The sequence below is a fragment of the Strix uralensis genome, chromosome 3 (genome assembly GCF_047716275.1).
Source record: "Strix uralensis isolate ZFMK-TIS-50842 chromosome 3, bStrUra1, whole genome shotgun sequence".
Classification (NCBI taxonomy): domain Eukaryota; kingdom Metazoa; phylum Chordata; class Aves; order Strigiformes; family Strigidae; genus Strix; species Strix uralensis.
Window position 1 is genome coordinate 72,966,412 of NC_133974.1, and position 17,242 is coordinate 72,983,653.

The window sequence follows — 17,242 nt, forward strand, 5'->3', positions numbered from 1 at the left end:
CCTCTTCCCTCCCTGTCTCCCCCACCCACCAATGCATTTAGGGAAAGTTATAGGATAAAAAGATCCATCTTTACTTGTTCTACAAAGTACAGAAGCACTGGGTCAATAAACAGTAGACAGAGTAACTTACCATTTGACTTCAAAACTTTATGGACTCTAGACGAGGGTTCTGAAAAAGACAACAACATGTTTGAGCACTCCAGCATCCCAAAGAAAGATAGGGGCATCCTGGCCAACTTTTTATAACACGGACACTAAAATTTAAGCTTCTGAGCCCACGCAGGGAAGCCAGATTTTAATTTCTTAATCACCCAATTTCCTCACATAAAAGTATTTGTTGAAGTGTCAAACCTACAGTTGTTACCAAAGAATGTACATGTTTCTTAATGCAATAGCAGCTGCCCTCCATACAATAAGCCACATGTAAAATTTTATCCCATCTTAAGATTCCTGTTCACAAAAGCCTTGGTCAGCTCTGTTATTGCTCTAAGTTGCTGGAGATTTTCTATTAGGAGTATGTACGAGGTACCAACAGCTTAGCAGGGCCTTAAAAGTGTAAGTAGCTGAACATTACATAGGAGGCCATTTGATAAGTATTTTGTATTATTCCTTTTACAGGCAAAGCAGCACCAATGCAATCCTTCACCTCAGAAGCAAAGGAAGATGCCTGAAAAGTAGTTAAAACTTGATTGTTTTTCAGACACAAGTGCTGCTATATGATAAATCACTACATCTATACTCTCGTGAACCTTGTTTAAGTCATTCCCCATACACAATGTTACATACTCCAAATTGGAAAGGTCTTTAAGTAGCTGAAGAGGGAAACGCAGTGACTGCAACATGAATCACCTGACTACACAGACATTGGTAACGGCTTCAAGAGGAAACTAACAGTAATTATGGATGTATGTTTGAGCTAGGAGGAAAAAAACCCCTGAAGTCAGCATAACCACCTCTCAAATCTCTATTAGCCATAAGGCAGACATTACACTAAGTAAAGATAGTAATCATGTTTGAAATAACAAGCCTATCGTAATCAGGATGTAACCACTTCCGAGACAGAAATTATTTCAGGGAGGGGAGGGAAATATGTCAGACTGGCTTTCCTGCATATGCATTCTTTTATCCATTAGAAAGTACCAACTGTTCTTTATGCATCCACCATTAGAAATGCATATCCATGAAGTTAAATGAAACAGTGGATAAAAAAAAAATAAATCACACAAACAACAAATGGTTAGTAAGATGATCCACCCATATCTGAGAGATGCTGAGCCATGTTAAAACTGCATGGAGTGCAGGTTAAAGACCAATTCCACATGCCCAGCCTCACTCAACCCTGAACAACCCTGCTTGTTTTTCCTTTTGTCATCTTGGTGGTAAGAGTTTATTCACCTGATTTCCTTCTCACTCTGTGAGGAGCAGTGCCTTCTTTAGGCTGGTAGGATGATTTAATTTCTCCCTCAGGGCTATAGTGGAAGCCTGGGTGATCTGTGGAACAAGCAGAGGCACAAGGAATAAGACAGTGACAAGGGTGTCGCTTCACACGCCTTGGCAGCTCTCTTTGGAGGCAGTGCCATCATCCCTCGATGTCTGATATAGTGACACTTCATCAGAGCCTGAGACAACACAAGCAAGATACGCTGCTGTAGCGTAGCTGTTAACCACCCAGCCACGGAAACACTTTAGTTGTGCCTTGCTCCAGATGGCTAACCCAGCAGCATTTACCCACCATCACCACGTTTGCCAGTTTCTCAGTCAGAGCCTTCCTGACCAATTCTCTACAACAACGACGTCAATAAATAACATGCCCGCTTTACTCCAAGACTTCCTCAGCATTTGTAACGTAGGACTATTGTTCTCATTTCCCTACACTGCAAGGGATCTCTGGCAACATGAAGAGTTAACGCAGTTTGCACCAACAAAGGCAGCAAGCAGAACATGCAACAGCAGGGACCGTGCAGATGGGACTATACTCAGAGTGCAGACAGCAGCATCACATGTGCCTTCTAATGCTGGCTCCTGGGATGCACACAGGTAAACTCTTCAGACATAAGCACAAGCCTCACTGTCCTCCAGCTGCAGGTTTGCCAGCACGAAGTCATAACGCTGCTACATACTTCTTCAAGCTGCGTTTGCTCATTGCTAGCCCTTCAGTGGGTACTAGCCAGAAAGAGTTTATGCTACAACACAGGAAGGGTCATACATTTAGTCAGCATGGAGTAAGCAGAAGAGCGTGGCCAGACTTTACAGAAGGTCTTATCTGCCTCTTCCTTGCTCATCAGGAGACATAACTTGTTGGTTGCAGATCAGTCAGCCCAATGCCTACAGAGCTCCATGGAATCTGCAACCAATTTTGGGTTTTCCAGAAAGGTCATAATTCAAGGAACATAAGCCTGGCCTTCTTCCATCTCAGATGAAACCAACAGTTAAAGCCAAACTTCTGAAGATGGTTTATTCATTTTTTTAAAAACAGAAGTGAAAAAGAACCAACTTACGTATGGCATCCATTTCTAGAATTGCCTGCTTGGCCTGAAAAAGTAACAAATGGAAAAGTTAAACTATAAGCAGAAGGACAAATTACATTGCATATTACAGACAGTAGTGAGTTTATATGTAAACAACAGCAAGTTTAATTTTTGAACTAACAAATATGGTTAGCAGCATTATTTTCTGTCTTTCTCTGTGTGTTGGACATGTTACATATGCGAAGAAGAATTTTGCTGGCAGGAGCTTACCAGAGTTTATCTTCAGGGTTTCACAAAAAAACCTGTTGCTCACTGCACCCAGCAGCTCTGCCTTGCATGCCCACCTCCCTTCTGGCAGTGCAGGGGGAGGAGCATGTGCCCACAGCACCCACTGGTGCGAGGAATTTCTGGAGGATAAGTGATAGCACATCCAACCACAAAAAGTACTTTGACTTTAAAGATAGAGGCTGTGCTGAGATCATGCTGCACGTGCTGGGTCTCCTCCATAGATGCTCAAACCTCCAGAGATCTCTCTGCAAGTCCCAGAACTTAGAGCTGTGGATATGCATCTCCATATTCTGCTGAGATCGGCACAAAACTGGCTCTAGTACCTGGGGATCACGGGTTTTTTTGTGATTCACAGAACATTTCCTCCCTAAAAATCAAATAGTTTAACTCCTTTACTATTTTTCAATTCTGAAATTGTTGGCACAGAAAACACCATCAACCCTGTTTCCTTTAAGAGTTTCCTTGAGGAACAGCTATCAAAAAAAAAAAATAAAATCATAATTTGGTTTGAATAAGATTGAACCAGGATAAAAAGCATCTCATTTGTCACATTTTTTCTTAATAGGAAAAATAATCTGGATGTTTTATCAAGCATATTGGCTAATAAGTAAGAAAATAAACTAGAACAAAAACATCCTATGTAACCTGCTTGCCCTTCTACAGGTGCAGTTCGGTAATTTTCCACCAGGCGTCATATGTGGACTACTATTAAATCCTCTAAAAACTGGGCAGAGAAAAGCAACTAAAAAAAGAAAAGGAAAAAAAAAAAAAAAAGGCAGACAACCTCAGAGATTTATTTGGCTAGACTTTTCTTTCTCAAGTGAAATTATTTCTCTGAGCAGAAAATGGCATTATATTTTTGGTTACACATTTTTTTCCACAGATAAAAAAGTCCATTAAGAAGTAAGAAAAAAATCTTGATACAAAAGCTGAGATCATGTTGTAGTATTTTTTTTACAACCTAATAAACTGCAATGAGTATTTACATTGTAAGCATGGATACTAGCATAAACATTATACCTTCAATAAACTCAGTCAACAAAAAGAGGAGAATTAGTAATAGGGCTAGGGCTTTTTTTCTCCCATAATTCTTTTTGTTCAACTGTTGAAAATGAGAGTACAGCACCATGTACATCAGTCACAGGTAACATTTTTTAGCCATTACAGTATAAAACTCAGTGAAAAAAAGAGTCAGGAAAACTGATCAGTGAAACTAATACTGAAAAAAAAAAAAGGCAGTAAACTCAGTGGAAAAAAAAATAATCCTGCTTCCACATGAGTAAGTGGCTGCTGTGTCATGGGAAGAGTTAACCAGGGTTAACACCCTTTGAGAGGTGAAACATGTTACACTGGGAAACATCACCTGGAGCTCTAATACAGGATTTCATAAATAAAAGGACCAGGTTTTCCTACTCCAAGACATTACAACTATGAATATGGTATCAGCGCCTCATTTTCTCTGGCATAAAGCTTGCTAGCTATCTCACCAAAAAGGGCCTAGATATCCCAGCTAAGGATGCATGGTTCGGGATGGGTGTGTGTATTTGTAAAGTGAAGTGTGTGCTGCCAGTGGCTTCACTGCTGTGATATTTAGCCAAGACATTAAAATTAGCTTGGTAACGTCTACACATGCTGCAATTAGGGCACCTCAGTACTGTGAGGACAGGCAAGCTAGGGTATGCTCTTACAGTCAAGCTTTCTGACAATGCATCCCTGGTTACTCATATCTTAGCGGGCAAATGCTAATACAGACAGCAATGCTGCTAACCCAGTTAAATTCTTCCACTCCTGTACCAAGCCCTGTAGATGCTTATAGTGGAGTTTTCCCATTTATTTTGAGGAACTTTTAAAGACATAAGTAAACAACATGTTAATTAACCTCCTGGAGTCCAAACTTTCTGTAAATTGCTATGCATCTCGCAGTGAACAAGATTGCTTTAAGTTAGTACAAGGAGGTGTTTTGTGGTTTTTTTTATAATTTTTACCTTGGCAGGAATTTTAGCAGGATGATTTTCTAGAATTAACCTCTTCAAGTGAAGAATCCAAAGGCGCTTGTCTTGCTGCGACTTTGCCTGATAAAAAAATTGTAGCACCATGAGAAAAGGTATTACTATGCTATGCAGGGTCAGGAATAGCATATGGTCATCAGTCAGGTTACCCAGTGGGAATTCTGTGATACCTGGACAGTATGTTGCATCTTGGGATTTTTGTAGTGGAAGACGCTAAAGCTAAGTGGTTCCTTTGGTATTACTTCAACAAGCATCAGGTTCCCACACTGTAACAAAGAGAGGCAACAATGTGAATCACAGAGGAGTTTTGGGGAGACCCAGAGAAAGCACATTACCACCTGCTCTCTGACATACCAGTATGTGAGCTTTGTATGCAAACATTTCATCTCTCTTTTTTGTAATTAGCAGCAGCTTGTCAAAGAGGAACAGGGTGCGCTCATTTTTGGCTCGCTGAATGCGAAATGTCCCTTCTAACACCAGCTCCCCGTAACTCGTGAGGTCTGGCCCTTTCCAGTTAGTGAGCAAACTCTGTATCTCCTGCAACAGATCAGAGAAGAACAACCAACATTTATTTCTGAGATCTTACTGAAATGAAGACTCAAACAATCTGCTGAGGCCATTTCTACTCTCCTATATAACGTTCAGCATTCAACAGTGGAAAAATCACCATACACCAAGTTGCTAGGTTATGTGCAACATTGCAGCCAGGTGCTTGGAGTCCTATGGCTAATTCCAGACTAAAACATGCCCTCCTGAGTAATGGTTACTGCCTCTGTGTGGACTCAGCAAAGAGCCCTAAGCTCCCTGGGACAGCTTATAATGACAGAGCACAACCTCATATCCTCAGACTTGTAGAGATGGAAAATGGTCTGTAATTCAGTCATCAGTCTCTCTTGTGCCTGCTCTCCTCTCCCCTCTATGTCCCTAACCAATCTCTCCTAACATTTCCCTCTCACCCTGGGTATCCTCCTGAAGTTGTGTGGTCCCCCACTGGATGAATTATAATGCCGTGCCTGTGTCCTCTAGGCCCATCACAGAAGACACTTCTGTGAGGTGTTCAGACTGAAGAGATGCTTCTTAGAAGGCTAAAGGACCAGAAGTGATTTGGTCAACTGATCATTTGAAGATGAAGATTTATTTGTATTTTTAATTATTTGTATACATACCATAGATATTTCTCACCTTCTTTATTACTTCAGAAAAAAAAAGGCTGGAGAAACAGCTAAGAACATCTTCACAAGCCTGTGTCACTTAGCTATGGCTATTCTTGTTTCCTTGGGTTGCTTGTTTTTTCTGTCAGTGGCAATGACATAGAACTTAAGGATGGGACAGCAGCTTCTAAAAGCAGACTAAACCTTAACTATGGAAGTCTTTAAAAACATCCATTAGACTTTAAACCTGGCAGCATTAGCAAAGCAGGGACAGATTTCCTCATCCTAGGCTGGTCTCTCTAGGATCTTACACTTTAACACAGCATTCAGCTAGAAAACATCTCAGTACATTTGAAGCAGATGCAGCCTAGAGCATTCACAGGAAGAAAACACCAAAGCAACACACTTTGGACTATACACAAGACTGTTATAACAAAAAATTTAAACATAATGAATGAAAAAAGTTGTATTTTATCAGATCTCTCCAGGAACTTTTAAATAAGTCAGGGTATAGCAGAGGGATCAAGTCCATCACTGTTGAGGGGGACTTTGCACAGGAACTGCTGCCGCAGTACTTGCAGCATTACAAACCGAACAGCAGTTCGATAGCCCACAGAAGACCTATCCTCATGGTTGCAGAAACATTTTATTTTTTTTAAAGGGTAACTATGAACATAAACATTTTCCACAACCCCATACATTTGCCAGCTGAGCTCAATAAATTAAAAAAAGATAATGCTTTTTTCCAAAAGCATTTAACCCGCTTTATTGCCAAATATTACTGGTTATCATTACTCAGATTTATAGCAGACTGCTATTAAAAGTCATTAGCATGCATTTCCAGCAATGTGTGGCAAAGGTTACACTGCTGCAGGCAAGATGTTATCAAATGTAACTCTATTCTCCCTATGCATAAACAACAACAAACCACAAAAAATGAGGGCAAATAAGTTGCATTTATGTTAAAAAGAAAAAAAAGGGATAAAGAATAATACGGTGTAGATTTCTGGAATGATATCAGCCTAATACTCCCTTTTATAAACTAAAAAATCCCCCCAGATTTCTTAAAGCAATATAAATACTGCTGATGAAAATGTAACATAAAATCGCGATTCACTGGGAGATTTGAAACAGAATGAAAGACCTGTAAAAAGTCTACAAAAGAGTTTGCTCTCAAAGCCAAAAATTAATCAGGGTGTAGCTTTTGTTTTCTCCTCAAATATTCTTCATTTGAAGTGAAGTTAACCTTTTTCTAACTATCATGTTTCTAGGTTTATACTTTTCACAAAGCAACTGATAATGAGTCTTCAAAAGCCCAAGAGAAAAGTACTCAAACAAGAAGCAGCACAAGAAACGCCTCCAAACAAAATTAATCAGCCCAAAGGGGAGAAATCGGAAACCACAGGATTTCTGAACAAAGCCATGCCCTAGGGTTGTACAGCAGTGCTGTACAATTGAGGGAATGGAAGAAAGAAAAGTTATCTTAAGTTCCATATTACTGCAAAATAAATGCTTTACAGGATGCTGCTTGTAGGGTAGAGATGTCTGAGATTTTCCTGCAGCAGCTATGACCATGGTTTCTAAGATCAAACAGCCACAGGCATATTCAACAGGAGTCTAAATTATGACTGACAAAGATTAAAAGAAAAGATAAACTAAAAAATATTACTGGCATCTATATTGACAAAAACAGCTCACAAACACCCATAAAATCTCTTTGGGAACCCACTTGAAGCCTGATGGCATGTTCATGTTTCCTCTTCATGTCATTTATATGCCACGCCACTCTCTGCATTGTATCTATGGCATCCAGCACCACATCATAGCCCTCAGTGTCCTTGTCAAGGTGGTTTTCTATTTCCTAAGACGGGGGGAAAAAAAGTCCTGTTATTTCTAAATGAATTTTTCCAGCTAGACTCAATACTATGTTTTTATCTGCACTATTTTGTCTTTGCATTGCGATTACTCAAATGCAGCGCTCCTGCTTTCGTTACTATTGCATGTTGTTATCAATTTAATTAACATAAGATGACTAACAAAGCCAAGCCTTTATGGTCAGTTTAGCAGCAACTATACTTGCAAGCAGCCGCTGTGAGCAGAGGTGCACAGAAAGAGCGCACAGCATGCTGGCTGGAGACCTTTTCAGACAGAGTTTAACAGCTTTCTTAAAACACAGAACATATCTGCACACTTGCAAACCCCCGACAGAATTACTCTAGGCATTATTTTACAGTTGGAGAGCAAAAAAGCATCAGACGTTTTAAATAAGGATCAGTGTCTTTACACTTCACTAGAATATGACTCTCTAATAGGAAACAGATGTGGAAAACATTAACAATAAAGCAGGAATTTCCGAAACTTGCTTAACTCAATTCATTGAATATGGAAAGAGTCCCCACTTCCTCAGTCATTCCTCTCCACAAAATTCTTACCAATCAGGGTGTTTATATGTCTTTAGTCCCTCTTTCAACCACCCCCAGCATTGCAACATGTGGGAAAATGCTGGTTTTCATTGGAACGATAAATTTGTGTACAAAATTGTTTTTTCATGAAAAGAATCTTCCAAACAAGTTCAGAATTACAGACCAGCTTTCAAAAAAAAAAAAACCCTAATTATTTGGATGCACAGATTGATTCAATGTGTCTAAGACAATTACCATAAATTCCCCACTCCAAATATATGCATATTCTGTGAAGAGATGAAGACAGAAAAAATCTCCATATGTAGAAATCAAACATCCCCAAAAGAAAGAGCATTTAAGGAAACCCAGAACCTTTCTAACCATCAAGCCTTGTACCAAAGGCAGGAACTTTGACGTGCAGTAGCCCTAAACTAAATAAATTTCTAATGGATGCTTACGTGCAAAAGCAGGTGGTACTTGAGGATACGCTGGACAGGTTTCAAGAGATAGGAGCCCAGGGGCAGAGAATGCTGCAGCGCTTCTTGCCGCTCTCTGAAGAACTTGGCCAGCGCCTTGTTCCTCATGCACTCTGTCAACACAGCCACCGACCTGGAAACATCAATACAGAGCTTTGAGACACACTGTCTCTGTAAGTCTCTAGGTAAAGTCAAGAATTCTTTCTTCCCTTGTAAAACAAGGCAGCAAATTCCTAATCCAATCACTGCTGTTTCTGTTGGGCTTGGGTTTTAAGTTATTCGTGCATTCAGTTATGCTTTCCCTTCACATGCAACCACTCTCTCTTACTGGGAATTATATATTTGGAGCACTGCAAAATAAGACCATAATTTTCTAAAGGAGGATAATAGCAATGAGTGGTAAGAACAGCCAGAACAAAACTTCAGATGAGCATATTTCATTCTGGGCAGGTTTGGTTTTTTTAATTTTTTTTTATTTTATTTTACAAAAAAGGTAAACTCCTTGACCCTTCCTCCAATTTGGGAGGGGAAGAAGCCGATTTTTTGATGTAGACTGTAATTTGCATTACATAAACTGGCCAAGGACAAATGAATAAGGAAACCCAGAATTCCTACCTTGGGTAGTTGGTGCAGTACTGCGTATATATGTGGAAATCTTCACTCTGCATGGGGAGGAAATGTTTATATATTCAGATTTTGTCAAACTAGCAGCTAATACATGTGCAAGATAAAGATGATGACATCAAGACAACGCCTCCTCCAGTTGCTGAACAATGAATTCTCTACTTTCAATGCGACAGTCCTAACACTACCAGAGACCTATTTATTGAATTTCATTTTCGGGGGCGGGGCGGGGGGAGATTTTTCCTTTTCTTGAAGGAAAAAGCAAGAAAACCTACACAGAGATGAAACAAGTGGCTTAGCAACAGAGCCTCCAAGGTCCTTTATGACAATCTACGCATCTTAAAAAACAAAACAAAACACCACCCACCAACCCAACCTCCCTTTCAAACAGGTGACTTGCACATACATAGTTTTTTGTGTGCTACAGCACACAACTGCTTACTAGGAGAAGTAAGTTTTGCAGGTTATGTTTGGTGTGCGATTTTCAAGCAACTATAAATACTTTCACATTTAAGCACAGCCTAAGTGTGAAAATTAGAAGCCACAAAGGGATTTTTTTAAAAAAAGTAAATTATGACTCTGTGAAAGCAGACCGTTATTACCCAAACAAGTTGTAACTAGATTTCGGTGGGTTTTCACATTTGTCTGTCACAGTGAAATTGCCCACACCTAATGCTGACAAGTTTCTCAGAGCAAAAGTCTGAGTTTAATTTTTTTCATCCTTGGCCTAAGATTTTTTTCTTAATCACCATCATTTAATTCTGTGCAGGAACAGGTTTCCAGAAACATTCCACGTGCTTTAAGATGACATCTGCCTATCAACTTCTATCCTAAATAATATGCAATTTCTGCAGATTGATGAAATCCTAAAGAATAAGAAAGCACTGCAGAACGGCAAAGTGGTCCCAAAAATCAATTACTTTTTCTTTCCTGAGCCCTAGACCAATAAAAAGCAATCCTCCAGTAGTAAACAAGACCCCAGTTTCCACTCGAAGCATCTTCAGAATGGACCCTGGCATTCTGCAGCACAATAGCTGTGTTCCGCGAGGGGTGGTCACTAGTGAATGGCGAGACCAAGTACCTGCCTTTACAGAAGGCAACAGTGCTGAGGAGCAACACCACTTGGGGAGAGGGCTGACTCAGGCTGTGGCTTTTGTTTCTCATTGTTGGGGTTGGGTTTTTTTTGGCCATTCATCAGAAAGAGCCAGCTCAGGCAGCAGCCTTCCCCACTTCCAACAGCACTGCTCCCTTCCCCCTCTCGCAGGGGTAAAGCAGGTTGTGCCATTCATTTCTCCACCAGGCAGTGATTCATAAGGATCCCATATAAAGTAAGATTTTACTCCACTTGAGTACAAGTCATTACAATCCATTTCAGTATTTCTTACTGGATTTCAATATTAATTGTTCTGAAAAATAAATAACTCAAACTTCTAATAAATGTTTCTCTAGGGCACTGCAATACCCATTTACTCACTAGTGGGCTGTAAGCTTACTAAACTGCTCTTCTCTTGGAAACCAACTAAATGTAGTCCTGATACAAATCAGTTAAACAATTTTGCTTGGGTTTTCACGCTTGAAACTAATTTTGTTGTCACAGCTAGTTTTTATGGTGGTGTACCTACACCCCATGTCCACATCCAGAGACAGTGAACTTGTGCCATAGCCTGTTCATGCCCACGCTTGGGATCCCGGCCACACCTCCAAAACCTCTCTACTCAAAACAAAGAACTAACAAACCTCAGAGCACTGCAGACATGACACTGTGTAATTTTCTTGGACAATCACTACCAAAAGAGCTAGCACTCATAAGTCAGGTGCTTAAGAGAGAGTATTAGTATGAAATTCAGTATGACGAAAAAAGCAATTTAGTTTATATATGCATATATTAATACATGGTTTTTGTTTAGAGGCTTTTGGTATAATTTGTAATATATTCCCATGGCTACAATCACAGAATAATGCAATTTATAGAACTACTTCATAAGCAAAGTACAGAACATTTTGTGCCAATTTATTTTATATATATTTATATATTCTGCTCATAAATATAGTCACAATTGTCCTGCTCTTCAAAGCAAAAAGAAAATAATACCTGTTGTGAAATTTTAACAAGTGAAAGCATTATCTGTATAACAAAGCCAAACACTTCAGGGTTTCAGAGTGGTCTGAGTGCACATTCCCCACAAAATCAAAAGCAAGTCTGAAATCCCAGGAGCCTTTTCACACTCTCCCTCTTTGTTTTGGTTTTTGGTTTTGTTTTTTTACACAAGGTCAAAACTACTTGCAATAGGATTTTTGGTTTTAAAAGAATTTTAGTCTAGTTATGAAGTGGAACAAACTTTTATTAAAAAAAAGGTAGTTTCTCATGCCTTCAACACCTCTAAAAACTTTAAGAATGGTTTCACAATCATCCCTGCTTGCTGAACAGACATGATGCCAAATTTCATACTGCACTTACATGTGTACTCGCTTCATTGCGCCACAGCTCATTTCATCACATGAAACCATCAGAAAGCATTTACTTTTACTAAGAGCATTTACTTTTACCGAGCTATGGAAGCATAACGCCAGTAGAAAGTCAATTACACATATTTTGCCTCCAGAATGAGATTGTTGATATGCATTCAAGCTTAGGAAGCTGGTGTGAATCAACATCATACACCTTGCCTAGGCTCAGCAGGATTCATGTGGACACACTGGGAGAGTGGCCAAGAGAGGCTCTCCCTCAGTCTGCAGAAGCCACACAACTTGGGGTGGCCGTTCTCCCACTGCCCGCCTGGTGACCCAGCACTTCTGAGTGGTCAAAGAAGGGACTTTTAGTTCACACGCCCAGCTCGCATTCTCTGCTCCACTGCAGACTCCCCAGAGAGAGCACTGCATTACTGGGAGTACATCAGGGTACAAGCTGTGCAGGCTAAAGCCAATGCTGTGAACTATGTTCAGAAGCAACAGAAAAACCACGACTAAGATGGATTTAATATATTTCTATCAATACTTTCACAATGTAAGCAAAATGCCAATTATGCTCATCAGTATTTCTTTGGACATTCTTAAACTTACTCACCTTGAGAGTTGTTTTGTTCACCTCAACTGCCTCCAAAACACATTAAAAATGATCTCTGCAGGGAAACTGGAATCACTCTAGAGTTCATTTTTAATCTGCGGGCCCAAAGCTGTTGTGGTAGAGGGTGCAAAAACTGAGACCCAAGCTGAGTTTGGGTCTGCACTGACTACAAGTCACCCTCTCAAGAGCGAAGCCAAGAATGAGCAGATCCCAGCTATACTTAGCTTGTCCCCCACTGCTGAATCAATTCACTGCTCGTCTCCTCCGCAAGAAGTGAAGTGCCAAGCACGTGGCTACAGCCCTGATCTTCTCTCAACTCTCGGTGCACTGTGCTTTTTTACAGCCATAAAAGGCACTTTAAAAGAAAATGGAGGCTGAGAAGATGAGCTGAGTCAGAGTGTAAGCTGAAGCCAATTGCCTGGATCTCCTCTTCATTAATGAGATGCTAGATTAGAGTAATTCTCCCTTTCCCCTTGGTTAAGCTGTTGGTGCGTCTTTCAGAAAACATATGTTCTGAATTTCTGGGGTGCTGAGTGAGAAAAGCGACGTGCCAAAGTTAAGCTCTCCTTTACAACAACTCACTTAAATGTAAACGTGTGGAATACTGAAGTCAATCTTCTAATTAACATTGGCATCATTACTATGAAAAGGAAAGACTAGGTTGGCAAGAAAACGTATAAACAATCTTTTATGTGAATAATTAAGCTATAGCTAAGCTTGCACTGAAACCCTTTCATCAGCCTCCGATTACAGTTACCAGCAAAATGTCTCCAAGACATTTAACATACTAGAGTTAATACAGTTCCTCTAGACAAAGAGACAGAACCAGAGCTGGTAGAAACTAAACTAGTACATCACTACTCTCAGTGGCAGGTTATTTCCATGCAGCAGCCATCCCACACTGTTTAAACAAATACCGATGTGTATCATCTGCATCTTTGTGCAGAAAGGTCATGACCAGACATGCTTTAAAAAAGCGTGCTTTTCCACATTTGTGTCTATTTGCCTGTGAGTTATTAATGAATGAAAATATCTGGAAGCCAAGGGATTTAATACAATGTTATAAAATGTTATTAAATATTTCTATAAAGTCATAGCTTTTCACGGTTATTTTATCTGTTATTGAGTTTTATGTCACTGGCTAGTTTACACTAAAGACATCTTGCTGAAGTCTGTTAACAAATAAAAGCTGCCATTTTAGGAACTATTTACTTTGGGCACTCAGCACAACAAATGTTAAGATAAAGATTCAAATCCACAATTATGAGTTTTTCTTCAAAGTGTGCTAATGTGATTTGATAATCCTTACTGTATTTCCCTTAAAAGTAACAGTTGCAAGGCTGTTTACTACTCAAGCATGAAAATTATACACAGGAAACAGAGTGACGTACGATTGTGTGAGGAAAGTATAATATGCTATCCAACAAATTTTACTGTGCAAAACCAAGTAACAAAGTTCAAAGAAACAGTGTATCAAATACGGTCCAAAACCAGACCTTAAAAAATTAAGCTCCCTACATGTTTTCACAAATATCAAATATTTTCGTTCCAACAAGCTCCAGAGTTACTTTAACCATAATTGCTCTGTTATACATGCAAACCAACTTTGTGTCATTTCACATGAGTCCTGAAGAAAGAAATGGCTATTACTTTATGCAGTTACTGAACTTCATGAAATGCAAGAAGCAAACACAGTACTTACAGTGAAAACTTGAGTATACATTTAAATTCCCAATGCCTATGGTATTCACAGCTGAACCAGTAGGGTGAAAAAAATGGCACTAGATCCAGAGCTCATGTAACCTAAGCACACTTCCACTGGAAGCATTAAAGAAGCTCCAGCAGAGCTACATCCATTAGTTAAGGCTGTGAGCTATGACTTCAGCATGATATTATCCCTGTGCTTAACTCACAGTGAAGATCTAGCACACCCGAAGCCATCAAACAATAAATGGCCAAAGTCCCCTAAGACTTGAAGGACTGTATATTGCCAAAAAAGGCAGTTTTATTTCCACTACTCAATGCTGGGAAGATACAAGCAACCAAGAATGGACAACTGGAGTCTGTTAAAGACAGTCAGCAGTTGCTGTAATGACATCTTCACGGCCAAAACCAGAACTGTGGGATATTTTGGTATTGTTTGATTTTGCTTTTAAGTGTTTGCACTTGTCTGGATGAAGCTAAAAAATGCTCATTAGGACTGCAATCTCTAGCAATTTCTGAGCCATCGGGCAGTTGCCTGCCAATAATACAAATGCTAAAAGCATTTGACAAGGGAACAAAAAGCATAAGCAATGATATGCAGATGGATTTTGGAACTAATGGCCAGAGAGTCTACCAGAAAACTCCTTTCAGCTGGCCAATATGAATGAGAGCCCAAGTTTTTCCTGGACTTGCTATTATCATTGCACCACCTCTGTTTCATGTTCCAGCCAGGAGTAGTCCCAGCGGACCCAGCTATAAGCAAGCAACACAGCAGAAAGATCTACCAGCTCCAAACTGTGCTATCTGTAAATATCCTGAAGGCCTCACAATTGGCCTTTTCACTGCATGGGCACTCCACTGACTTAAGCTGAACTTCTCGTCCACCAGGACCCCAGATCCTTTTTTGCTGTTTCGTAGTCAGCTGGATCCAGCGTGCACCGGGGGTTATTCCGTTCCAGAAGTAGGACTCTGCACTCACCCTTACCCCATTCTCTCTCCTTCAATTCAGTATAGGCTATTTGGAGTGATAACAACATGCCATAAACCCCATTTCAATGGGGCAAAAATACATCCTACTTTTGTAGTAGTGATGCCAGTACTAAGATCTCTCAGTACTCACAAAAGATCAATTACTAGATAAGTAACAACTTTCTCAAACTCAACTCAAGCAAGTGATCTGGCAAAACAGCAGCACTAAGATGGTATCATCACTCCCCTTTACAATAAAATCCCTTGTGTCACAACAGTGCCAAACAAATTTCTGGACCACCACAGGAGGGTGGTCCAGTTAATCTTAAATCCTTGTGTTAGGCCTACTACATTGAATGCTTGGTGCTGGCAATATTGAGATCAGGACAAAGTACAAAACATGACAGGGTTTGTTTTTTTCTTTTTGCTGTTTTGTTTTTGTTTTTGTTTTAAAAAGGCAAACACACCTAAGGAGAGATTATCCAAATTTAAACAACTACATGCCCACTCTTACACTCCTCTTTCCCCAGAAATACCATGGAGATGGCATTATTTCTTAACACCTTTGGGCTCTACAGATTCCAGGCATATGTAGGTTCTCTGGTGAAGTCTGCAGTGAACTAGAGTCATCTGTAGCCCAAACTACTTAATGTCTTGTCCTACCCATTATAGCCATGCCCCTTCCCCCTGACTGGCTCTCTGGATTTCCTACAATGAAGGACACCTACTTTGGTTCCCTGTATTTCTCCTGCACCTAACAACAACTTCTCCATAATTTTTGGCTTCAGACTTGCCCAACAGAATGAAGATGTCAGATCAATGTTCAGAAAATTCAAATTATTTTGGAAAGAATGAGATTTGAATCTTAAAGCTAGGCTTTAGACCATCCCCTTTAAAAAGAAAATTAAAGGTATGGCTGCTGGATTCAGGAAAAAAATGTATTTTGGAAAACAATATGGCCACAAGTACATTAAGGTTATTGCCTTTTCTAAAAATGAAGCCAAGTTGTATTCTCTAGTTTTTTTTAAGATGACAAGGCATAACTGGAATACCACTTGATCACCTATATTAAAAAAGGAGGAAAAAAAATAATCCCTGTAATACTCCACAAAAAGTGATCTAAAAATGAACCCTAGATCAACAGCTCCTCCAGTTCAGATACACTTATTGAAGAAAATAACACCTTTTTCTTTATTTTTTTATAAAATGCAAATCAGAGGCGTATCCCTATCACGTACTAAGAGAAACTCCTTCCCTCTCCATAGATTTGCTAATTTTTCTTGGCTGAAGTCACACAAGCTGTCAGAATTAGGTCTCAAAAGCTAATAAATGAATCTTATTTCACCCGTATCACTCCGCAACTGGTGTGCTGCAGACTCCTGCAGTAGCCACTTACCTTGGAAACAAAACAGTCTGCTATAGCCACAGGATCATTTTCACAGTTTTCCAAATCTTGCAGAAGTTCACTAAAGCAAAGAGCAGGAAAAGGAAAGACAATTATGGCACATCTTGGTAGCTTGTATATCAACTAACACAATTTAAAACTAATGAAATTTAAAAGATACTGAAGCACATGCCCTGTCCTATGAAGGCATTGTACATTCTAGGAGCTTTACTTGACTGAAGGAGATGAGAAGCTGGTCTGAAAAACACAGATGAGAACCAGGGATGTATTACACATACAAGAAGAATGGTAATAAGCTCACTCAGGACAATTTGTCTACCTTTAGTGGGTCTCTTCACTGAAGAAAAATGGTTAGCCTGGAACAAGTTTTCTGGAAGCAAATATATAAATTCTACACGCATAAAAATAAAACCTTACTGAGAGGATTTTATAATTTTGACATGCCAAGCAGGAAATGAATTCATTGTAACAGGAGAAAAGCAATAAGGGAGCATGTTCACTGTTGTATGAAACACAGTTCTTGAAAGCCAAATCAGCAAAAGAAAGAGTTTAAGCAGAAGAAAACCTCAAAGGTCTCTCCTTGACCCAAATCGTCTTTAGTCTTACTGAGAGATGTACTCAGAAAAACAAGAGAAGAAACCGAGTTTTCTGCCAAATTGTTCTCTGAAAGAACTTTTTTTCC

General features: G+C 39.6%; 1 protein-coding gene across 6 annotated transcripts in view; it reads right to left on the reverse strand.

Annotated features, from left to right (window-relative positions):
* The window catches only part of PLEKHG1 (pleckstrin homology and RhoGEF domain containing G1), a 130,438-nt gene that overhangs the window by 9,674 nt on the left and 103,522 nt on the right, over nucleotides 1-17,242 (reverse strand). For all 6 annotated transcript variants that reach the window (XM_074862866.1, XM_074862865.1, XM_074862863.1 and 3 more), the window contains 10 exons: nucleotides 16,552-16,621; nucleotides 9,410-9,456; nucleotides 8,777-8,927; nucleotides 7,646-7,777; nucleotides 5,120-5,302; nucleotides 4,936-5,031; nucleotides 4,742-4,828; nucleotides 2,499-2,532; nucleotides 1,396-1,491; nucleotides 131-169 (listed from right to left, as the gene is read on the reverse strand). In XM_074862866.1, coding sequence (XP_074718967.1) covers nucleotides 131-169; nucleotides 1,396-1,491; nucleotides 2,499-2,532; nucleotides 4,742-4,828; nucleotides 4,936-5,031; nucleotides 5,120-5,302; nucleotides 7,646-7,777; nucleotides 8,777-8,927; nucleotides 9,410-9,456; nucleotides 16,552-16,621 — 935 coding nt within the window. The remainder of the gene's footprint in view (nucleotides 1-130; nucleotides 170-1,395; nucleotides 1,492-2,498; nucleotides 2,533-4,741; nucleotides 4,829-4,935; nucleotides 5,032-5,119; nucleotides 5,303-7,645; nucleotides 7,778-8,776; nucleotides 8,928-9,409; nucleotides 9,457-16,551; nucleotides 16,622-17,242) is intronic.